Here is a 24858-nt window from a genome sequence, read left to right as displayed (position 1 = left end):
TTAATTACACATTAAAAAATACAAAATTAATTTTTAATGTGTAATTTAAAAAATTACACATACAAAAGTTACAACATGAAAGGATTATTCCTTATAAATAAAACTATTATCTTTGTCAAAATAATAAATCCAATCCTTTTGCAAAGACATTTGTATTAATATTTGTGAATCAAGAGCTACCCATTTCAAATTTAAACTTTTTTTTTTCTTTGAGACAGAGTCTCACTCTGTCACTCAAGCTGGAGTGTAGTGGCATGATCATGGCTCACCACAGCCTCAACCTCCCAGGATCAGGTGATCCTCCTATTTCAGCCTCCCTAGTAGCTAAGACTACAGGCTCCCGCCACCACACTCGGCTAATTTTTGTATTTTTTGTAGAGACAGGGTTTCATCATGTTGCCCAGGCTGGTCTCGAATTCCTGGGCTCAAGTGATCGACTCGCCTCAGCCTCCCAAAGTGCTAGGATTACAAGCATAAGTGACTGCGCCCAGTCTCAAATTTAAACTTTTTAACTGGCATGGTATCACATGCATCTTAGTTTTGATTCCAATTACAGTAGCTGTGTAAATGAGAGATTCAAATTTGGATGAACAGATCAGACACAGTGGCACACGCCTGTAATCTCAGCACTTTGGGAGACCTGAGGCAGGCACATCACTTGAGGCCAGGAGTTAGAGACCAGCCTGGCCAACATGACAAAGTCCTATCTCTACTAAAAATACAAAAATTAGGTTGGGCGCAGTGGCTCATGTCTGTAATCCCAGCACTTTGGGAGGCCAAGGCAGGCAGATCACCTGAGGTCAGGAGTTCGAGAACAGCCTGGTCAACATGGTGAAACCCTGTCTCTACTAAAAATACAAAAATTAGCCGAGCATGGTGGTGCATGCCTGTAATCTCAGCTACTCAGGAAATTGAGGCAGGAGAATTGCTTGAACCTGGGAGGCGGAGGCTGCAGTGAGCTGAGATCGCACCACTGTACTCCAGCCTGGGCGACAGAGCGAGACTCCTTCTCTAAACAAACAAACAAACAAACAACAAATTAGCCAGGTGTGGTCATGCACATTCCTCCCAGCTACTCAGGAGGCTGAAGCATGAGAATCACTTGACTCTTGGAGGCGGAGGTTGTAGTGAGTGAGCCAAGATTGCGCTATTGCACTTCAGCCTGGGTGACAGAGACTGTCTCAAAAAAAAAAAAAAAAAAAAAAAGGAAAAAATTCATAAAGAAAGACAAAGGACCCGGAATACCCAAAACAATATTGAAAAAGAGCAGGCCAGGCACGGTGGCTCACATCTGTAATCCCAGCACTTTGGGAGGCCAAGGCAGGTGGATCACGAGGTCAGGAGTTCGAGACCAGCCTGGCCAACATGGTGAAACCCCGTGTCTACTAAAAATACAAAAATCAGCCGGGCATGGTGGTGGGTGCCTGTAATCCCAGCTACTTGGGAGGCTGAGGCAGAAGAATCACTTGAACCCAGGTGGCAGAGGTTGCAGTGAGCCAAGATTGTGTCACTGCACTCCAGCCTGGGCAACAGAGCAACTCCATCTGGGAAAAAATAAAAAAAGAACAAAACTTGAAGGACTCAACACGTTCTGATTTCAAAGCTTACTTCAAACCTATGATAATCAAGACCATGTGACACTAGCATAAGGACAGACATACACATGAATGGAACTGAACTGATGGTCCAGAAATAAAACCATAGATTTAGGTCAGTTAATCTTGGAGAAGGTTGCAAAGACAATTCAATGGGGGAAAGAAGAGTCTTTTCAACAAATGGTGATGGGACAACTGGATCTCTATCATCAAAAGAATAAAGTGGGATCCCCTTTCCTCACACCATACATAAAAATTAACCAAAATTGATCACAGTCCCAAATTTAAGAGGTAAAACTATAAAACTCTTAGAAGAAAACACAGGAGTAAATCTTCATGACCTTTGGTTAGACAATGGTTTCTTAGATAATGAGACCAAAGCATAAGCAACAAAACAAAAAAACAAATAAACTAGGTGACAAAAATTTTAAAACTCTTGTGTTTCAAAATGATACCAGTAAAAAAATGAAAAAAATAACATACAGAATGGGAGACTATTCGCAAATCATGTATCTAATAAAGCACCTGTATCCAGATTCATATAAATTGGTGTACAAACTCTTATAATTTGGTAAAAAAAAAAAAAAAAAGACCCAACTAAAAAATGGGCAAAGGATCTCAATTGACATTTATCAATAAGATATATACAAGTGGATAATAAACACATGAAAAGATGCACAGTCTCCCTAGCCACAGGAAATGTGAATCAAAACCACAATGATATACCACTTCATACCTACAAGGATGGCTAGAATTAAAAACACAGTAACAAGTATTGATGAAGATGTGGCGAAACTGAAACCCTGATACACTGGTAATGGAAATGTAAAATGGTGTAGCCATTTTGGAAAATAGTCTGGTGATTCCTCAAAAAGTTAAACATAGTTACCAGATTTCCCATAATTTCCAGTCTTAGGTATATGCCCAAGAGATATGAAAACACAGGTCCACATAAAAATTTGTACATGACTGTTCCTAGTAGCATTATTCATTCATAAGAGCCAAAATGTGGGAATAATCTAAAATGTTCAACTGACCAATGAATAAAATGATATAACCACACAATGGAATATTATTTGGCAATAAGAAGAAATGAAGTACTGTTACATGCTATAAGAATGCACCTTGAAAACATGCTATGTGAAAGAAACTAGTCATATATTGCATGATTCCAATGTCCAGAATAGGCAAATTTATAGAGACAGAAAGTAGATTAGTGGTTGCCTAGGGATAGGAGTTGAGGGGAGGAAAGGAGTGCTAACAGGGACTTCTTTTGGGGGTTTCTTTTATGGGGGAACAGAATATTCCAAAATTAGATTATTCACTAGGGCCACTAGCACTTTGGGAGGCAGAGGTGGACAGATCTCTTGAGACTAGAAGTTCGAGGCCAGCCTGGCCAACATGGCAAAACACCGTCTCTACTAAAAATACAAAAATTAGCCAGGTGTGGTGGCACATTCCTGTGATCCCAGCTACTCAGGAGTCTGAGGCATGAGAGTTACTTGAACTCAGGAGGCAGAGGTTGCAGTGAGCTGCAATCACACACTGCACTCCAGCCTGGGTGACAGAGTGAGACTGTCTCAGACCAACAAAAAGATTACGGTGATGGTTGTGCTGTAAATATAATCTTAAAACTGTCTACTTTAAGTGAATGAATTATATGATGTGTTAATTATATACCAATAAAGCTATTTTTTTAAAAAGCCTGAGACAGGGTAATGTCTCATGATTCCAAGAAACTCATTCATTCAACTGATTTGTACTAAATACCTTTTTTATGCTTCTATGCCACAGTTAATTATACACATCATATGCATGTAGTTATTAAGTGCTATTTGACTATGACTTTAAAATAGTAAGAATTGAAATCAAGTCACTGCATCAATTTGGGATGAAATTATGATCTATTAAGAATGGTGAAATCAATAGTAAAACAAAATAAGTAAAATACAGACCTACACAGAAAATAAACCTAAGACTGTTATGTAATTTGTCACCCTATCCCATTCTTCTGTCTTTTCTCACTTTAATTTACCTGCATCATCCAGTTATACAAGCCACCCAGAAACCTGGAGGTCATTTATTTCTTCTATCTGCTTCCACCAGTATTTTTGTCAACTAATAACCTTTTTTTAACTCATTCTCCTTACCTATTCTCCTCTGTGTTATAAAATATAAACTGAACTCTGACACCACCCTATATTAAAATTGTTCAAGCATATAAGAGAGGAAAGGAAGGAACAGAAAAAATACTTGAAGAAATAATGGTCAAAAACTTCCCAAATTTGATGAAAAACACTGGTCAACACATCTAGGAAGCTCAAACTTCAACTAGGAAAAACATAAAGAGATCTACACCCAAACATGTCATAATGAAACTGTCAAAAGTGAGAGAAACAGAAAATCTTTAAAGCAGCAAGAGAAAAATGACTCATTAGAAACCAAGGAGGTCAGAAGTCAGTGGGATGACATATTCAAAGTACCAACAGGAGAAAAAAAAACCTATCAACCAAGAATTCTGTATCCAGCAAAACTATCCTTCAAAATAAAGGCGAAATAAAGATATTCCCAGAAAATCAAAGACTGAGGAAATCTGGTGCTAGCTGACCTGCCCAAAAGAAGTATTAAAGAACTCCTTCAGGCTAAAAGAACATAGTACCACTGAAATCTACATGAAGAAATTAAGAATACTCATAAAAATATATATAAAAGTTAGATTATTTTTTCTCTTTTCTTCTTTCAACTAATTTAAAAGACAATTACATAAAGCAATAATTATAAACCAGTGTTTGGCTTATAGTAATACATAAGGATGTGGCCAGGAACAGTGGGTCATGCCTGTAATCCCAGCATTTTCGGAGGCCAAAGCAGGCAGACTGCTTGAGCTCAGGAGTATGGGACCAAAATGTACAAAAATTTAGCCAGGTGCGGTGGCATGCACCTTTAGTCCCAGCTACTCGGGAGGCTAAGGCAGGAGAATCGCTTGAACTTGGGAGGCAGAGGTTGCAGTAAGCCCAGGTCACACCTTTGCACTCCAGCCTGGGCAACAGGAGTAAAACCCTGCCTCAAAAAAAAAAAAAAAAGAAAGAAAAAAAAATGTAATCCTATTGAGTAGCTAGGACTACAGGTGTGTGCCACCACACTCTGCTAATTCTTTTTTTTTTTTTTTGGTAAAGAGATAGGGTCTTGCTATGTTGCCTAGACTGGTCTGAAACTCCTGGCCTCAAGTGATCCTCCCTCCTTGGCCTCCCAAAGTACTGGGATTATAGGCATTAGTCACTGAGCCCAGCCTAAGAAAATAACTTAAAAAAAAATTTTAAAAACCACAAAGGAATTGAAATGGTTCAATAGAAAATATTATTTAACACAAAAGAAGGCAGTAAAAAAGAAACAAAATAACAAAAAGGGTTAGGTGTGGTGGCTCACAGCTGTAATCCCAGCACCTTGAGAGGCCAAGGCGGGAGGATCACTTGAGCTCAAGAGTTCAAGACCAGCCTAGGCAACATAGCAGGACCTCGTCTCCACTAAAAATAAAACAAATCAGCCAAAGTGTGGTGGCATACGACTGTAGTCCTAGCTACTTGGCAGGCTGAGAGGGGAGGACAGCTTGGGCCCAGGAGTTTGAGGCTGCAGTGAGCCATGATCATGCCACTGGACTTCAGACTCTGACAGAGCGAGACCCTGTCCCCCCTCCCCACCAAAAGAAATGAGACATATAGAAAACAAACAGCAAAATGGCGGGCATAATTCCAAGGATAGTAACAATTACATTAAATGCATGTATATTAAAATATTCTAATCAAAAGGCAAAGAGTGTCAGACCGAATTTTAAAAGATCCAACTATATGCTGTCCACAAGAGAAACATTTTAGATTCAAGATGGATAGGTTCAAAGTCTAATGATGAAAAAAGAACGCTGGGTGCTGTGGCTCACGCCTTTAATCACAGCACTTTGGGAGGCCGAGGCAGGCACATCACCTGAGGTCAGGAGTTTGAGACCAGCCTGACCAACACGGTGAAAACCCATCTCTACTAAAAATACAAAAATTAACCAGGTGTGGTGGTAGGCACCTGTAATTCCAGCTACCTGGGAGGCCAAGGGAGGAGAAGTGGTTGAACCCGGGAGGCAGAAGTTGCAGTGAGCCAAGATTGTGCCACTGCACTCCAGTCTGAGTGACAGAGTGAGACTTCGTCTCAAAAAAAAAAAAAGAAAAAAGATATACCAAGCAAACAGTATGCAAGCTAGAGTGGCTATACTAATATCAGGCAAAATAGAGTGTAAGGCCAGGTGCAGTGGCTCATGCCTGTAATTCCAACACTTTGGGAGGCCAAGGCAGGTAGATCGCTTGAGCTCCAGAGTTTGAGACCAGCCTGGGCAATATGGCAAAACCCTGTCTCTATTTTTTTTTTTTTTTTAAAAAGAGTTTAAGACAAAAAAGGGGCACATTTTATAATGATAAAAAGTTTATTCATCAGGAAGATATTACAATTATAAACAAATGCACAACTAACAACAGAGTCCCAAAATACATGAAGAAAATACTGACAGAATTAAAGGGAGAAATAGACAATACAACAAAAAGTCTGAAATTTCAATACTACACTCTCAATAATCGATAGAACAATTAGACAGAAAATTGGCAAAGATATAGAAGGCCTGAACGGCACTATCAATCAACTTGGCCCAACTGATATTTACAGAACATTGTACTCAATAACAGCAAAATACATGTTCTTTACAAGTGTACAAGGAACAGTCATCCAGGAAAGACTTAATGTTAAGCCAGGGATCAATAAACTGTGATGACCCATGGGCCAGTCTTGCCTGTGGCCTGTTTTTGTATGGTATGTGAACTAAGAATGGTTTCTAAAGGGTTGTTTAAAACAACCAAAACAACAACAAAAACCAAGAGTATGCAACAGACACTGTGTGTAGCTTGCAAAGCATAAAATACAACCTATCCTTAAAAAAAAAAAAAAAAAAAAAGTTTGCTGACCTCTAAGCTTGAACAGAAAACAAAACTCAATAAATGAAAAAGGGCTGGGCATGATGGCTCACACCTGTGATCTTAGCACTTTGGGAGGCCAAGATGGGAGCACTGCTTGAGCCCAGGAGTTCCAGACCAGCCTGGGCAACATGGCAAAATCTCGTTTCTACAAAAAAAGTAAAAATTAGCTGGGTGTGGTGGCGTGCACCTGTAGGCCCAACGACTTGGGAGGCTGACACAGGAGGATCACTTGAGGCCAGGTTGAGGCTGCAGTGAGCCATGATTGTGGTACTGCACTCCAGTGTGGGCGACAGAGCAAGACTCTGTCTCAAAAGATACCTACGTAGGTAGATAAATAGACAAAACAGAATAAATGAAAAAGGTTCACTGGAAGGTTATGCAAAAATTAAATATAAAATCACATAAATAAATGAAAAAGGACCAAAGTCATAGAAAATATGGTTTTTTTTGTTGTTGTTTTTGTTTTTTTTTTTTTGAGACGGAGTCTTGCTCTGTCGCCTAGGCTGGAGTGCAGTGGCGCAATCTTGGTTCACTGCAAACTCTGCCTCCCAGGTTCACGCCATCCTCCTGCCTCAGCCTCCCAAGTAGCTGGGACTACAGGCACTCACCACCACGCCTGGCTAATTTTTTGTATTTTTAGTAGAGATGGGGTTTCACCATGTTAGCCAGGATGGTCTCGATCTCCTGACCTCATGATCCGCCTGCCTCAGCCTCCCAAAGTGCTGGAATTACAGGCGTGAGCCACCGCTCCCAGCTTTTTTTTTTTTTTTTTTTGAGATGGAGTTTCGCAGTTGTTGCCCAGGCTGGAGCGCAATGGTGCCATCTCGGCTCACCACAAACTCTGCCTCCCAGGTTCAAGCAATTCTCCTGCCTCAGCCTCTCAAGTAGCTGGGATTACAGGCATGTGCCACCACACCTGGCTAATTTTGTATTTTTAGTAGAGATGGGGTTTCTCCAAGTTGATCAGGCTGGTCTCGAACTCCTGACCTCAGATGATCTGCCAGCCTCCGCCTCTCAAAGTGTTGGGATTACAGGTGTGAGCCACCGCGCCTGGCCCTAAAATATGTTCTTTAACAACAGTGGAATTAAATTCAAACTTTACAAAAGGAAACATGGGAATCCACATTATTTAGAAATTGAACAACAAGGTTTTAAATAATCCATGGATCAAAAAAGAAATCACAAGGAAAATTAAAACATATTTTGAATTGAATGAAAATGAAAGCACAATTTCTAAAAACTTATGTGATGCAGCTACATCAATGCTTATATTTATATATAAATGTATATTATGTGTAAATATTTAGGTATTTAAATGTCTATATTAGAAAAGAAAGGCCAGGCATGGTGGCTCACACCTGTCATCTCACCACTTTGGGAGGTCAAAGTGGTCCAATCATTTGAGGCCAGGAGTTCAAGACGAGCCTGGCCAACAAAGCGATGCCCTGTCTCTACCAAAAATACAAAAATGAGCTGGGTGCAGTGGCCCCTGCCTATAGTCCCAGCTGCTCAGGAGGCTGAGGCCCGAGAATCGCTTGAGCCTGGGAGGTGGAGGTTCTACCACTGCACTCCAGCCTGGGTGACAGAGCGAGACTCTGTCTAAAAGAAGAAAAGAAAAAAGACATCAAATCGATATAACCTAAGATTCAATCTTAACTAGATAAGGAAGGGCAAATTAAACCCAAAGTAATAAGAAGCAATAATAATAATAGAGTAGAAATCAATGAAAAAGAAAACAAAAATAGACAAGTTCACATAAACACAAAGTTGGTTCTTTGAAATGATCGATGAATTGACAAACTTTTAGTTAGAATGACTGAAAAAAAAGAGAGAAAACAACATTTACCAAAATCAGGCATGAAAGAAGGGATATTCCTACCAACTTTACAAAAATTAGAAGAATTAAAAGGGAATATGCCATGAACTTTATGCCAACAAATGAGACAACTTAGATGAAACAGACAGCTTCTAGAAAGAAACAAATTACCAAAATGACTCAAAAAGTAAATGACTATGTGAACTGACTATAACAGAGACATTTAATTACCAACTAAAAATCTTCCCACAAAGACAAGTCTACAACCAGATGGCTTTACTGGTAAATTCCATGAAACAACCTGAAGAAGACATAATGACGATCCTTCACAAACTATTCTAGAAAATAGAGGAAACAGGCCAGGCACAGTGGCTCACACCTGTAATCCCAGCACTTTGGAAGGCTGAGGCGGGCAGATCACCTGAGGTCAGGAGTTTGAGACCAGCCTGGCCAACATGGTGAAACCCCATCTCTACTAAAAATATAAAAATTAGCCCTGAGTGGTGGCGCAGGCCTGCAGTCCCAGCTACTTGGGAGGCTGAGGCAGGAGAATTGCTTGAACCTGGGAGGCAGAGGTTGCAGTGAGCCAAGGTGGTACCACTGCACTCCTGCCTGGGCAACAGAGTGAGACTCCATCTCCATTAAAAAAAAAAAAGAAAAGAAAAGAAAAAGAAAATAGAGGAAACACTTTCCAACTCATTCTATGAGGCCAGAGTTACGCTGACACTAAGGATCTAAGACAAAAACTACAAATCAATATCCCTCATGAATGTAGATACAAATGTCCTCAACAAATATTAGCAAACCAAATCTGGCAATATATAAAATGAATTACATACCAGAACTAAATGGGATTTATATAAGAAATGCAAAGTTGGTTTAACATCCAAAAAAAATCAATTAATGTAATATACCATGTTAACAAAATAAATGAGAAAAATTCAATACATGCAGAACAAAGCGTTTGACAAAATCCAACATCAATTCATGATAAAAAACGCTCAATAATCAACTATCTAGAAATAGAAGGGAACTGCCTCAATTTCATAATTAACACATATGAAAGCTATAGCTAACATCATCCACAATGGTGAAAGACCAAATGCTTTCCCTCTAAAACTGGGAGCAAGGCACAGATGTCTGCTTTCACCATTTCCAGTCACCATTATATTGGAGTTCTCAGCTAAGCATTCGGGTAAGAAAAAGAAAGAAAATGCATCTGACTGCAAAGGAAGAAGTAAAAATGTCTTTATTTACAGACAATGTGATCCTGTACGTGGAAAATTCTAACCAAAAAACTACTGCAACTAATAAACAAGTTCAGCAAGGGTGCAGGATAGAAGATCAATATATAAAACCCAACTGTATTTCTACATACTAAAACAATCAATGATCCAAAAACAAAATTAAGAAATTAAGAAAATAATCCCATTTCCAACAGCATCAAAAATATTTACAAATAAAGTTAACAAAAGTAGTGCAAAACTTGTGTACTGAAAACAACATTGTTGAGAAAAGTTTTAAAAGATCTAACTAAATGGAGATATTTCTTTTTTTTTCTTTTTTTTTTTTGAGACAGGGTGTCACTCACCCAGGCTGCAGTGCAGTGTACGATCTTGGCTCACTGCAGCCTCAACCTCCTGGGCTCAAGTGATCCTCCCACCTCAGCCTCCTGAGTAGCTGGGCCCACAGGTGCTTGCCACCATGCCTGGCTAAATTTTGTGTTTTTGTAGAGATGGGGTTTCACCACATTGCCTAGGCTGCTCTCGAACTCCTGGGCTCAAGCGATCCACCTGCTGCGGCCTCCCAAAGTGCTGGGATTACAGGTGCAAGCCACCAAGCCTGGCCCAAGACATTTCATATTAATGGATTAGAGCAGTGATCCCCAACCTTTTTGGTACCGGAAGTGCCAAAAATCTCTAGCACCAGGGATTTTGTGGGAGGCAATTTTTCCCTGGGGATGAGGGGAACAGACAAGGGATGGTTTCCAGATGAAACTGTTCTACCTCAGATCAGTCATCAGGCGTTAGTTAGATTCGACCTATATCCTTCACATATGCAGTTCACAATAGGGTTTGTGCTCCTATGAGAATCTAATGCCACCACTGATCCGACAGGAGGTAGAGCTCAGGCAGTAATGATTGTTCACCCATCATTTACCTCCTGCTGTGTGACCCAGTCCTAATAGGCTCTGGACCAGTACCAGTCTGTAGCCCAGGATTTTGAGACCCCTGGATTAGAGGATTCTGAATTGTTAAGATGGGAATTTTCTTCAAATTAATGACAGATTCAATGTAATCCCTCAATCCCTATCAAGACCCAAGAGACTTTTTTTTTTTTTTTGCAGAAATTGGTGAGCTTATGCTAAAATTTTTATGGAAATACAAGGGACATTATAAACAAAATAATTTTAAAAAGAACAAAATTGGAGGACTTTCACTTCTGATTTCAAGACTCATACGTGGTTGAGGTGCTGCTTTGCCAGAGCCTCTGTGCCTAAAGGAAGGAGAAAGGGAGGCCACAAAGGCTAAAGCAAGGCAGTACAATATTCCCCAAGCAGATCAATGCACAGCTCCAAGTTGAAAAGCAGAAGGCCAGAGAAGACACAAGAAGAGAGTGGAGAATGGAGGCTGCAAGTGACCCCAAAAAAGAAGAAATCTCTAGCATCAGGCAAGAGATTGCCTGAGAATGAAGATGACTAACTGCCAACAAAAGTACAAAGGCACAGAACAGCTCATTGACATGAAGAACCCCAACTGGATGCCATAGATAACCAGAAAGGTCACACAACTGAATCTGGGCAGGCCAAAGGAGATTTGAAGAAAAGAAGACATTGAGAAGAGAAAGCAAAAGAGCATTACATGAAATTGCATTTAGCTGGGAAGACAGAGCAGGTGATTATCTGGAAATAGCAGGAGAAAGCCAAGAGGAAGAAAGAGAGGAAAGCAAAAGATGATTCATGTTTGTCAGGAAAGTGAATGCAGTCACTCTCCCTGAAGAAGTAAGCATGGACTATATAGGAGCAGATACCAGGAACTGGGCCGTGCTGCCAAAACCTCTGCTGTGCCTTGCCCACTCTGTGCTGTCGCCACTGCAGCAGCCCTTTACAGCTAGGAGACCCCACAGCTTGCTGCCTGTGGGGGTTGGGGAAGGGCACCTGCTATAACTTTGTGTGTGCCAGGCCAGGTGCAGCTGCTCACACCTGTGATCCCTTGCTTTGGGAGGCCGAGGCAGGAGGACAGCTGGAGCCCTGGAGTTCAAGACCAGCCTGGGCAACATAGTGAGACCCCATCTCTACAGAAAATACTTTAAAAATTAGCCAGGTATGGTGGCATGTGCCTGTAGTTCCAGCTACTTGGGAGGCTGAGGCAGGAGTTTTGCTTAACCCCAGGAGTTCAAGGCGCAATAAGCTATCACTCCACTGCACTCCAGCCTGGGTGACAGAGCAACACCCTGTCTCAAACACTACCCCTACCTCACCAAAAAAAAAAACAAAAACAAAAGAAAAACCCTGGAAAGATGCAGATAGCATTTCATATGTAACTGTTTAAATGTTTTCTTAAAAACTGTCTTTAAGAGTTCAGGATCCTGGTCGGGGGCCTGGGAGGAGTGCCTTAGAAAGTAGGGTTTTGTCAGGTAGATTACACAGTAGGGGGTGGTTGTGCCAGGGGTTGAGCACTGATGAATTTGCAACATGCAGCCCCTATGTGTGTTGCTTGGGTGCTCACTCAGAAAGGGGCTGCCCTTTGGGACCCTGTACTCCTGTGTCCTTGAGGGTCATGGCCCAAGCCCAGCCAGTCCACTCTGAAGCCTCCATCTCTACCCTTCTTTGTCCCATTCCCACCTGCCTGGCCAGGGCCAGGACCCATTTTTAACCCTACACCATCGAGCGTTTCAAGAAACTTCTGTTTACCTTGCAGCACACAGGCAAAATATGTTCCACAAATTCAACTCGTATATTTGACAGGTTAAACTTGACATTATCGTTTTAAAAATAAATAAATAAATAAAAAATATAAAGCTGTATCAACCTAATTGTGACGGCTTGGTAGTGGCATAAGGGTAGAAGTATAGCTCATTAGAGAGACCGGTAATAAACCTTCACATTTATGGTCAACTGATTTTCAAGAAAAGTACCAAGGCAATTCAATGAGGAAAGACACTCCGTTCAACAAATGGTGCCAGGACAGCTGGATATCCACATCTAAGAAGATGAACGAGATACTTACCTCACATCATACACAACAATTTATTCAAAATGGACCAAGGACCTCAATGGACGTCGGGTGTAGGGATGGAAACTGACTACAAATAGACATGAAGGATCTTTTCAGTGATGGAAATGTTCTAAAACAGGCAGGTTTACTAAAAACCACTGAACTGTCCACTTAAAATGGGTGAATTTTATGGTCTGGAAATTATACCTCAATAAAGTTGTTTTAATTAAAAACTCTACTAGAGACAAACGCTTAAGCAAGTATCTCTTGTAAAACATTTTTTTGTTTGTTTGTTTTTGAGACGGAGTCTCGCTCTGTCGCCCGGGCTGGAGTACAGTGGCGCGATCTCGGCTCACTCAAGCTCCACCTCTGGGTTTACGCCATTCTCCTGCCTCAGCGTCCCAAGCAGCTGGGACTACAGGGCGCCCATCATCACGCCTGGCTAATTTTTTTATTTTTAGTAAAGACAGGGTTTCACCATGTTAGCCAAGACGGTCTCGATCTTCTGACCTCGTGATCTGCCCGCCTCGGCCTCCCGAAGTGCTGGGATTACAGGTGTGAGCCATGGCACCCGGCCACATTTTTTAAAGTACTAGTAGATGAGGTACAAGCTTATCCAATGTCAGTTTTTCCAAGTCTATTTCTTTCTAAATTGGTTGAGAAAAACAACTGCATTGCAGCCAGGGGTGGTGGCTCACGCCTGTAATCCCAGCACTTTGGGAGGCCGAGGCTGGAGGGTCACAAGGTTAGGAGTTCGAGACCAGCCTGGCCAATATGGTGAAACCCCGTCTCTACTAAAAATACAAAAATTAGCCGGGCATGGTGGCAGGCATCTGTAGTCCCAGCTACTTGGGAGGCTGAGGCAGGAGAATTGCTTGAACCCGGGAGGCGGAGGTTGCAGTGAACCAAGATCGTGCCACTGCACTCCAGCCTGGGGGACAGAGGGAGACTCCGTCTCAAAAAAAAAAAAAAAAAAAAAAAAAGAAACTGCATTGCTAATACTGATTTAAACTAACATTTAGTGTATGTGTGTATGGCTGTGTGTGTGTATGGCTGTGTGTATGTGTGTGTGAATGTGTTTTTTTTTTTTGAGACAGAGTCTCACTCTGTCACCAGGGTGGGGTGCAGTGGCAGGATCTCGGCTCACAGGTTCAAGTGATTCTCCTGCCTCAGCCTCCCGAGTAGCTGGGACTACAAGTGCATGCCACCACGCCTGGCTAATTTTTTGTATTTTTAGTAAAGACAGGGTTTCACCATGCTAGCCAGGATGGTCTCGATCTCTTGACCTCATGATCCGCCTGCCTCGACCTCCCAAAGTGTGTGTGTATTTTTTAAGACAGGGTCTCACTCTGTCCCCCTAGCTGGAGTGCAATGGCGCAACCACAGCTCACTGCAGCCTTGACCTCCTGGGCTCTAATGATCCTCTCATCTCAGTCCCCCAAGTAGCTGGCTGGGACCATAGGTGTGTGCCACCATATCCAGCTAATTAAAAAATTTTTTTTATAGAGACGGGAATCTCCCTATGTTGCCCAGGCTGGTCTTGAACCCCTGAGCTCAAGCAACCCTCCAGCTCAGCCTCCCAAACTTCTGGGATTACAGGCATGAGCCACTGTAACCAGCTGAGTGAAATTTTAAGTAACTTCTACACCCTCAGAAAAGTTTAGGAAATAGGTATCATAGGAAAATGAGTTACAGTTGAGAAAAACTACTCAGGCCACATTTTTACCTGAAATTTTCACATAAGTCAAAAAACATGCAAAAAATTTCCAGTTTTAAATAAGCCATTACGACTGATAATACTCTGTTTGCAGCTTAATATAAGGAACCAAGTCACCACTCAATCTTTAAGCCCTTTGAAAGTGTCAGTCTGAAATGAACTTAAAATGACACCCAATAATGTATGACATCCTTCAATTCCTTTGTTTCTATGCTACAAAGATAAGCAACATATTTAAAGATAAAATTTTCTTGAATTTAAATCTACAATGATATGCAGGATCAAAAACTGAGTTTTTTCCAAATGTAATACATCATCTAGCAATCGTTTTTTTAAAGCTTCTCATATTAATGTACATATTAGTGATAAAAAAATCATATTCTAAAGAAGGGAAATGAGATAACAGCACAATCACCTAAGTATAAACAATTCACATAATATTCTAAAAAGCTATATGGCACATCCCAGAACAATAAAGTACATTTAAAGGACAAATATAATTAGCTCTTAATGTACTACTGATAGATAATAATACTGATATGTATTCCAGCCCAGAATCGATTTCTATTGCCAAATGCAACTCCTTTCAGAAGTCCAGAGGAAACAGATCATTGATTCTATTTATAAAGTTATACAACTGAGATGTATTCAAATGCTGTACATCTTAAGAGAATAGTATCTTCAAAAGGCAGATGGTATACAAGGAATTGTCTGCCAGTATTTTACCTTAAAATTGAGTGCAAAAAAATGAAAATAGGTGGCAATTATACCACAAACACCCATCCACTGGAAGTAAGATATAACTTAGGCCATCTACAGGAAGTTTCAATTATTATTAGATCTAGCTATCTGTCAAGTAAGCAAAAGGCCATCTCAATATAAAGAATATTCTGGATTGCAAATGGAGATCCAGAGCCTGCAAAAGAACCACAAAGCTAAAAAAGCACACACAATAATGGAGAAACAGGCAACTAAATGACAGAAGAGTAGAAAAATCTGCAGTTTTGTTTTTTAAGGACTGGGTATGGAAATCTAGGAGAAATAAATATCTTAATGAGAACAGCTGATAAGGCATTTTTAGTATTTTTAAATGCTGAGAAATGTTAATGCTGAAAATAAAGGCCAATACCCAGTTGTCAAATTCAGAAGTCCTTTAGCATGTTTAGTCTTTTCTTTTTAGAGACTTCAGTTTCTAATGAATAACACCAATGAATAAAGGCTACCATTATTGATGACTCTTCACTGAGATTTAAGAAATAAAATTCTTTATCTGCTAATTGGTGCTAAGTATCAAGGACTTTATTGGTTGGAGTAGACAGAAGAAAGTGGTTAAGAGGCTTCAGAGAAACAACCCCTGCTGGCACATTACCCACTAGAGTAGACAAAGACTACTTATGTGAACTCCACATTAAAATCACCAAAAATGTCCCTTCATGTAGCAGCAAGTCTAAGCTCTATAAGTTAATAGAAGCTAAACAATTTTCTGCTCAACTAAAAGAAGTGACATAGTCTGTATTATGTTTCTACAATTTTATAAGTCACTAAGCTAGTGAAGTTGTCACTTAAACAATTTATAACTTTTGTTATAAACGAAGTTTAGTAACTGCTACTTTATCTCCTGAGTTTCCAACCCATTTAACAGTAGCAGGAAAGTCAGATGAAAAGATAATTCACCTCTATAAATGTGGAACTCCTTTTTAAAGACAACATGCTTTCCCTCCAGCTTATTATTCTACAGATCAATTCACTGTTCTGAAGCAACTTCAATTTTATTTACCTTGGATTACTAGTCTATATAAAGAAGGATGAAACAATCTGCTTACTAGCCTATTTATGTGGTTGCCAGTCTTACAACCATTTTTTTTTTGGTGGGGGGGGGGGGGGGCGGTGGGAGGTGGTGTCTTTAAACAAAATTCCCAAATAGCATTTTTTAACATGTTAATATTTTAGTGCATGTTAAATAGTATAGTTTGTAACAAAGATGTATCCAAATTCAAACTTGTAAGATTAATAAATTTTAATACCAATTTGCATGTAACTATCTGGTAAAGTATTTTTCAATAAAAGAAAAAGGTAACTTTCAGTTTCATCAGCAATTTTATGAACAACAAATTTGAAAGTTAGAAAATAACATAAATATTCCTTGGGCCACTTTGTTTTTTGGTGGATCACACTTTAACATATTATCATCTGAAACTCCATCTAATAATGCCTTCTCCTTTTGAAGAGTCAAGTCGAGTAAGTCGTCTTTCCTTCTCCTAAGCATTCTATTCATACTACTACTTCTATGGCTAATCCATACTGAAAGACATTTCCAAAACAAATAGGCCTACATTTCACCTTATCTACTACTGTTGTGAAGGCATGCATTTTAGGAATACAAAACACACACTTTAGGAAATGTGTATTCTATTCAAGAAGTATTTACCTTGACTTTTTTTCTCAGTAAAGTTTAGAATATTCTGCCCCTACATGTAAATTAAAGCGCAGGCTGCCTCTAAATAATGCAACTGTTTGCCAGATAAAGTGAACAAATAAGTTATACCATACTTTCAACGTATTTATGCCTGACCAAGACTTCCCCAAATATATTCAGCTCATTATCTTCAATTTGTTCCATTATGCACTTCACAGTTAGGGATGTAATCCAATCCCCACAAAGGCTTATGCTCTAAAACATAAACTTAAGCCATCTTTAGATGGCTTAAACACCCTAGGAAAATGTTGCTGTTTAAAATAGTCATTTCTGACAAAAATAAAATCAGTCAGTAAGAAGACATTTTTAGAAAGGCTCTTTCAGTAACAAATCAAATTTTACATACCTGTAATATCAAGAACTGTAGGAAATTCAGTGTAGTATCTATGAACTGTTTCAAGAAGTTGAGCACCATGGCCTTGACCTTGAAATGGAGTCAAAATCAGCATCTGACTACAGTAAAGAAATTATTTTAAAATTAAAATATCATAACATGACCAGTTTAAAACCTGCAGATCACTATAGTATTACAAACACTTTAAAGTTTGTGTGATCTTTTTTCAATCCACCTTTGAGATACCCAAAAATTATCAAGATACTCAAAATTAGTTTAATCTTCTACACTGTTTCAAAGGGAACAATGAAATAAATCAGTACATAGCCCATGAATAATAGTGATTTTTTTTTAAACAAATCAACACTATTATAACAAGTATTGGAAACTTCAGCAGTTCCTTCTTCTGAAATAAAAGACAAGGCACGTGTTATACTGCCAATTACCTTACACGTGGCCGGGTTTTGTCTGGGTACACATAGTAATTATAGACTGTCATGTAGCCTACGGTCGCAAAGAGCGTAGCTCCATCCTTATTATACTTCTCAAATCTGCAGATAAAACAGAAAGCCAAGCAGGTCAATTACAGTCGCGCTCCCATGCAGTGTCCATTTTCTTTTCCATTCTCTGACTGAATTTTCAGTGTCAGCAAGCTACTCTGTGAGGGCCCAATGGGTACACCTGCTATGTTCTGAATGTACAATTCACTTAATTGGTGTGCAGCAACTTGGATAAATCAGACCTCTTTACATCACTTCAGTGCACTTGCCTATTATAAAGATGAATAGGTGGCAAGTAAAAGAAAACACAGGCAAAGCTCATTTTACTGTTTAAGCCTACATTCAGGGCCCTAACGGACAACAGCATTTAATTCAGCTCTATTCTCAAGGTCTCCCAAAGCATAATGAAGGAAAACTCAAGCCTCATAAACAATAGTTTTTCTTTCCTGGGAAAAATATCATTATACTGTCCCAATAATTGGGCTGCCACAATTAAAATGCTGGCTTTGTGGAGGTAATAAGGTCTACTGTTGCTTTAGAACTGTACTTACACTAGAAAGTAGTGCCATCTTTCATCATCCACGTCAATAAAGCTAGCAGTTTCAATAAACCACATCAAAAAGGTCTGAAGCCTTTCATGATATTCTCGAAAGCCTCTACATGTCATGTCAGCCTAGGGAAAAAGCCAGGAAAAGTCAGGTGAAACTCATCACAAAGGTAAGTGAAAGTCCGCAGAACACAAAATTATCCTGTGGGAAAATGTTTAGAAGTCTCAGATTAAGATGTGAACACAGATACAGACATACACACAAAATAGATCTTTGTTTATAATGCTGATTAAAACTTGTTTACTGCAGTTAGAATAAATCACTGACAACAAAACTACATACAGGTTTCAGGCAAATAGAACTTTACTCAATAAATATTTAGATTTATCTTTACCTTATATATCTGAAAGGTAAAGTTTTCTCCTCCTGTTGGACTGAGAACTGAGTAGGTATGAAGTAAGGTTCCGAATGGCTTGAAATCAACTTCCTTTTCCAGTAAAGAAAGGAAATCATTCGTGTTTGTGCAAAATCCAGGTGGAATGATTTGTCTAATTTTGCCCTCAACATCATCTGCCTAAAGAATAAAGGATATAAAAAATTAATAACAAATTCGACTTTAAGTTGAATATGGTTTATTTCTTTAAAACTGACAAAACCAACACAAATTACAAAACTTTGGTTGAAAACTAAAGAAGTAAACACACAGTGAATTGGAAAAGGACGAGCTTCCTGTGCACAAACTGCATCACACAAAACTGAGATGAGCATAATATAAAAGTAAATAAGAGAAGGCAGGTAACCTGATACCAAGTACAGTAATAAGGGCAATGCTATGGACATTTCCATTATGCAGAAACAGCTGACTATACCCCTTCATGACAGTCTGAACTGGCCAAGGCAAAAGGTTGCTTATTATTTTATATGTGTCAAAGAAATCATACTATCCAAGACATGAAAAGATCACCAGCAGTGGTGAGATGAGACTAGAGTCTGACCAAATGAATAGCAATCTCACAACTAGATGGGTCACAATTCCCTCATATGCCAAACTCAAACTAAGATGATAACTTAAAAATATACCTATTTAGGAAATAACATAAATTATATGAATGGATATATCATTCTTTCATCCTTAGAATGTGACACAATTCTTACAGACCTGGATTTGTGACAGTAAAAAAGAGACAAGACTGGACAACAAAACTAAACTCGGAGATTAAAATTACCCTTGTTAAACAACCTCTATCAATGTTATCAGCTGAGCAGACTTCATAATCCTTTTCAAAATCCCAAAAGACCACTTGATTGAATACATTTACTACTTCTCTTTAACCATGAATATTTGATGAAGTCTTACAATAAAGTATTGCTGCTTCTCACCAGGCAATAAAACTTAATGAATTGGTCTCAACTTAACAAAACCTTATCCTTCAATACAGTCCCTAAAAGCCTGACATTACATTCAACAAAATGAGCTTGTATTCTATTCAAACTTTTTCCTGAACAATGAGGCCAGGTTTTTACTTAATGGAGTTTGCCGTGAGTTCAGCTGTAATGTTTGTATTGTATCTATTTCCACAAGGACTGACACAAGAACACTTTGTTTTAACTTACTAAGCAGCTCTTTCATACCGTTTACATGCATGATGGGTATTAGTTCTAAACCAAGACCCTTGCTACTTAGCATTCAAAACAGGGAAATTAAGATGCTTAGGACAAAATACACTACAAAAGGCTAATACAACATGCTACTAATTCCTATCCTTTCAACCATCTTTTAACTAAGTAGAAGCAATGCACCTGCAGATGAATAGCACTTTATTATGATTCAGTTACATTTCAGGATAGAGAACCAGTGATGACGTTTATCACAAACAAGTTTTATTTTCAATGCTCTGGTACCACCAACATTTATATATAATTTGTTTATAGGTATAAAAAAGACCTATTATTGAAAATATAGCTCTTCAGCATTTTGCCCAACAGTTTATTTCTAATATGTACATCAGTCCTTGCAACTCATTCACACTCTAGATCAAATAAACTGCATTTCATAGGACAGTTTTTGCTTATTTTTAAAGTACTATTTGATATTTTCCTTGAAATTGCTAACGTGAAGAGGCCATCGTCAGCATATTTTATAGAATCAGTACAATTTCAACAGCTATCAAGGAAACTGTCATAATGAGGGATAGCTGTAATAGATGTGTTGTGTAGCAATTAAAATCCAAAGTAGTGATGAGTAAAACAGTATAGTATGTTAGTTAAGGTTTTTAAAAAGTCAAGAAAAACTACTTTTAAAAAGGGATTTATAATCTATCAGTTTAAAAATCACTTTAAGACTTTCATAGCATGTATAATTTTAACTTTTAAAAACTTTCCTTATGTCCTGTCTTCTCAAGAAGGCATTGCAAATCACTTTACATATCTTGTATCAAATCTACTTCAAAGACTTCTCAGAAACTCTAAATTTCAAGTAGCAATTTTGGTGGCGGGCAGAGCAACCAGAAGGTTTGAGCCCAACAAAGTTGAAAAAGGGCTTTCAGCCTTCAAAGGATGTCTATTTCCTGTAATAAATATCTTCAAATAAAATATTTTGCTTTGTGTAAGTTTACACATTAAGAATTTTTACAGGGGCAAAGGGCAATTTTAAAGCAAGGAATCTTTATATAATTATATAAATATATATTTATAAATAGTTATGTATATAAATATGTATCTGATATACTTACATAAAATATACAACTTAAAACCAAATAGTTCTTCAACCTAGAATTTACAACTTGGCTTCACTAAAGGGAAAATGTCTGCATTTCTCTATTAAATGGATTCTGCTTTAAGAAAAAAAAAATCCTGACTACCATGTCTTAGAGATCTGTACTCTTTTCTCAAATATATAATTTAGTTCAATTTAAAATATTTGTCTTTCAGATTGGATTACTGATCAGATAATAAAATCAGCACAAGAGCAAAACCTCATTTAATCACTGTTAATTGAATAGAGTTAAAAATGAACAGAAACTTTTTAATTCCAATGTTTGTGGCTAAAAGTTTAGAATCTATTTCTGAAGATCACTGAAAAATTCCCTGTATTCCAGAGCATTATTCTAAACTTCAACTAAAATTATACAGAAATAGAGAAAGGGTAAGAAATTCAGCTGACTAGACACACCAGGGAACTAGAATTTCAAAAAAATTTTTAAAAAGACACCAGGCTGGGCATGGTGGCTCACGCCTATAATCCCAGCACTTTGGGAGGCCAAAACGCACATCACCTGAAGTCAGGAGTTTGAGACCAGCCTGGCCAACATGGTGAAACCCTGTCTCTAATAAAAATACAAAAGTAGCTGGGCGTGGTGGCGTGCACCTGTAATCCCAGCTACTTGGGAGGCTGAGGCAGGAGAATCACTTGAACTTGTGAGGCGGAGGTTGCAGTGAGCCAAGACTGTGCCACTGCACTCCAGCCTGGGTGACAGGGTGAGACTCCGTCTCAAAAAAAGAAACCAGAATACCACCTGATATATTTAATTAACAAAGACATCTCTTACAAATGGTTTCCTAACGCTTGGTAATTTATTTTTAAAAAGGAAAGTGCAAAAGTATTCTAGTTAGATATTCTGGTAGGTGGGTCATTATGAAATATTTTTAGATTGTATACTATTTAACTATGGTCATTTCAAGTTCCAGTGTTCTGTACTTTATTACACATGAACATGTTCATATGGAGCAATTTTTGCATTTCCTCATTATTGAATAAAGCGATATGCCTGATAATTAGTAATCTATTTTTTTAATGTTTATATTTGTATTTATACACATTTGAAAACCCAATAACCTCTCTAACGTCTTATCTTAAGCAGCACCATTTGTCTAAATTTGTCTAGTTATTTTTGAGATTGCAATTAAAGGCACGTTAAGTAGGTGGTAACATGTTGTTCTTTACTTGGCTAAAGTGGTACATAGACTTAACTATAATTCTAAGACTACCTAAAATATGGTAAAAAAAAAAAACAAGCAAAAGAAATTCTGTATCTACTTAATGTTCTCAATCTCATGTTCTCTGATAATATTTAAGCTTTAACTACAGAATGTATTGTTGAGAAATTAAAAGTGTGAACTTTTTCACTAATGGAAAAACAAAGGTCATATTATGTTTATTTACACTGCATTAGTATTTTGCTACTTGAACTAAACAAGATAAACTTGTCAATATATACTTTTAAAGCTCTTTATGATATTTCATAAAAAGTATTACTTATCAAGAACACCATCACAATTTGAAATTTTACTAGTCTACCAAAGATTTTTTCGAAATTTCTGCAAGTATGTAGGATTTTCCTAGAAAGAGGCTAAACACTCCATAAAATTTTTAAAATCTGCTCTCATCTTCTCTCAAATTCAATCCAATTAGTGGGACACTAGGATAAAATAACTGAAATTCACAGTTAATACAAACTTTATCCATCTATTTCAACTTCCTGTACCAAACTTTTCCCAGAAATGCTAGCAATTAGCAAGACAACAATCTTAGTTACGCACTACTTCACTAAAAGGCAATGAAATTACCCCCAAGAAAAGGCAGGAGGTTTTTGTTTTTAAGACAAGAGTCTTGCTCTGTCACCTAGGCTGGAATGCAGTAGTGTAACCATAGCTTACTGCAGCCTTGACCTCCTGGGCTCAAGAGATCCTTCTGTCTCAGCCTTCCAAGTAGCTGGGACTACAGGAGCATGCCACCATGCCTAGCTTTTGTTTTCGTTTTTTGAGACGGAGTCTTGCTCTGTCACCCAAGCTGGAGTACAGTGGCGCGAACTCGGCTCCCTGCAACCTCCACTTCCCGAGTTCAAGTGATTCTCCTGCCTCGCCCTCCTGAGTAGCTAGGACCACAAGCATGCACCACAACACCTGGCTAATTTTTGCACTTTTGGTAGAGATGAGGTTTCACCATGTTGGCCAGGCTAGTCTCAAACTCCTGACCTCAAGTGACCTGTCCACCTCGGCCTCCCAAAGCACTGGGATTACAGGTTTGAGCCACCACGTTCAGCATTTTTTTTTTTTTTTTAAATAGGCAGGGTCTTATTATGTTACCAAGGCTGGTCTCAAATTCCTGGCCTCAAATGATCCTCCTGAGTCAGCCTACAGAGTAGCTGGCATTACAAGCACAGAGCAGGAGGTGTTAATAAAAGCAAAGGTCAAGGACAACCAGATGAAAAAATCATCAGTGTCTGAATAATCAAGTTTATTGTATTGTAAAATTCAGAATTATGTTTCCTTTAAAGATGATGGCTAGTAGAGATTTTATAGGCATCTTAATTGTTACTGAAGAATTTTAGGTGCAACTAGAGCATTCAGCTTGGAAAAGTAAAAGAATGGATGATTAAAAATTAATGTAATGACATAATCCTAATAAGAAATAACTTCTAAGCAGATGTTATGGCTGCTGACCATCTATGCAATATGATCTGCAAAGCCCTAATATATAGACTCAAACCTAACATCCAAAATAAAATTTATTTTTTCCACTTAAACCTATTTCTTCTATAGTTTTCCCAGTTAACAGTACCATAATTGAACTTGGGCAATGGGGTTCTCCTTGTTTTTTTTCTTCATCTGTCACATCTAATTCAACAGCAGACCTCCAAAATGTTCCTTACTCTGACAATTAAGTCCAGTGTCACCTCTAACACTGCAATGTTCCAGTCTCTTCTTTCACTTTTGCCCTATACAGTGTGTTCTCTGCACAGCAGCCAGAATCATATTTTAAAAATGTAGATCACATTGTTTATGACCTCCACCTACTTAAGAATGCCTCTAAAGAATGCCAACTACTCTTATTTCTTGCAAACACCTATCACAGAACAGAAGATCCTATATGATGATCTAGCTTTGCATCCCCTTCAACCATCTCCTACCCCTCTCTCCATCACCACAATGATTTAACCCTGGTAATCTTTCTGGACTACAAAAATGCCAAAAATGCTGTATTTTTAGAGCCTTTGTATCTTAGTAAGCTTTACCCTCAGATTATAACATGGCTGGTTCCTCCTTTATTATTCAGAAATGAGCAAAATGTATCTTCATAATACTGCCTGAATTTAATCTGTGTATTTACTATTTTGTTTACTGACTGTTCCTCTTGGCTAGAATGTAAGCTCCATGACTTTGTCTGCCACTGTATCGCTGGCATCAAGAACACAGAAGGCACTATGGAATGAACACTCACTGCAAACTGAGATAGAATAAGCAAGCCCATGACCCACGTATCCCCTACCCAATCGTTTTTAATAAGGGGGGAAAAGTCTTTGTTTGAATACGCAATATAAATGATCTTTGACCACAAAGCAAATAAGTAACTCTACAAAAAGACATTATAAAAGATTGATTCCTTATTCCTAACACAGTATTTCTAAATGGAAAAACCTAATTTTCAAGAATGGAACAATTAGATGTCAATGCAAATACACAGCTATTTTCACTGCAGGAAGTATTTAAAAGATTTATCTATAACTAAATCAACAGTTCCTTTGGAAGAAATCAATTCAGTGCTATCAGCTGCAACTGTAAAAAACAAAAACCCTCCAACAGTGGGTTTACACACAAGGAAAAACATCACCTGCATTTTTAATAAGAATATCTAGCTGGGCTTGGG

At 38.5% G+C, this 24858-nt stretch overlaps 2 protein-coding genes across 3 annotated transcripts in view; one reads left to right on the top strand and one right to left on the bottom strand.

Annotated features, from left to right (window-relative positions):
* SLC25A12 (solute carrier family 25 member 12) overlaps positions 1-24858 on the top strand; it is a 221486-nt gene that overhangs the window by 24130 nt on the left and 172498 nt on the right. The gene's annotated exons all lie outside the window — the stretch shown is intronic.
* HAT1 (histone acetyltransferase 1) overlaps positions 1-24858 on the bottom strand; it is a 69650-nt gene that overhangs the window by 7907 nt on the left and 36885 nt on the right. For both annotated transcript variants that reach the window (XM_004032786.4, XM_019022429.3), the window contains exons 5-8: positions 18607-18786; positions 18216-18337; positions 17611-17715; positions 17177-17283 (exon numbers count right to left, since the gene is read on the bottom strand). In XM_004032786.4, coding sequence (XP_004032834.2) covers positions 17177-17283; positions 17611-17715; positions 18216-18337; positions 18607-18786 — 514 coding nt within the window. The remainder of the gene's footprint in view (positions 1-17176; positions 17284-17610; positions 17716-18215; positions 18338-18606; positions 18787-24858) is intronic.

Source organism: Gorilla gorilla, chromosome 11 (genome assembly GCF_029281585.2).
Source record: "Gorilla gorilla gorilla isolate KB3781 chromosome 11, NHGRI_mGorGor1-v2.1_pri, whole genome shotgun sequence".
Classification (NCBI taxonomy): domain Eukaryota; kingdom Metazoa; phylum Chordata; class Mammalia; order Primates; family Hominidae; genus Gorilla; species Gorilla gorilla.
Note: the sequence above shows the minus strand (reverse complement) of the source record. Positions and strands in the feature narration are given on the sequence as shown.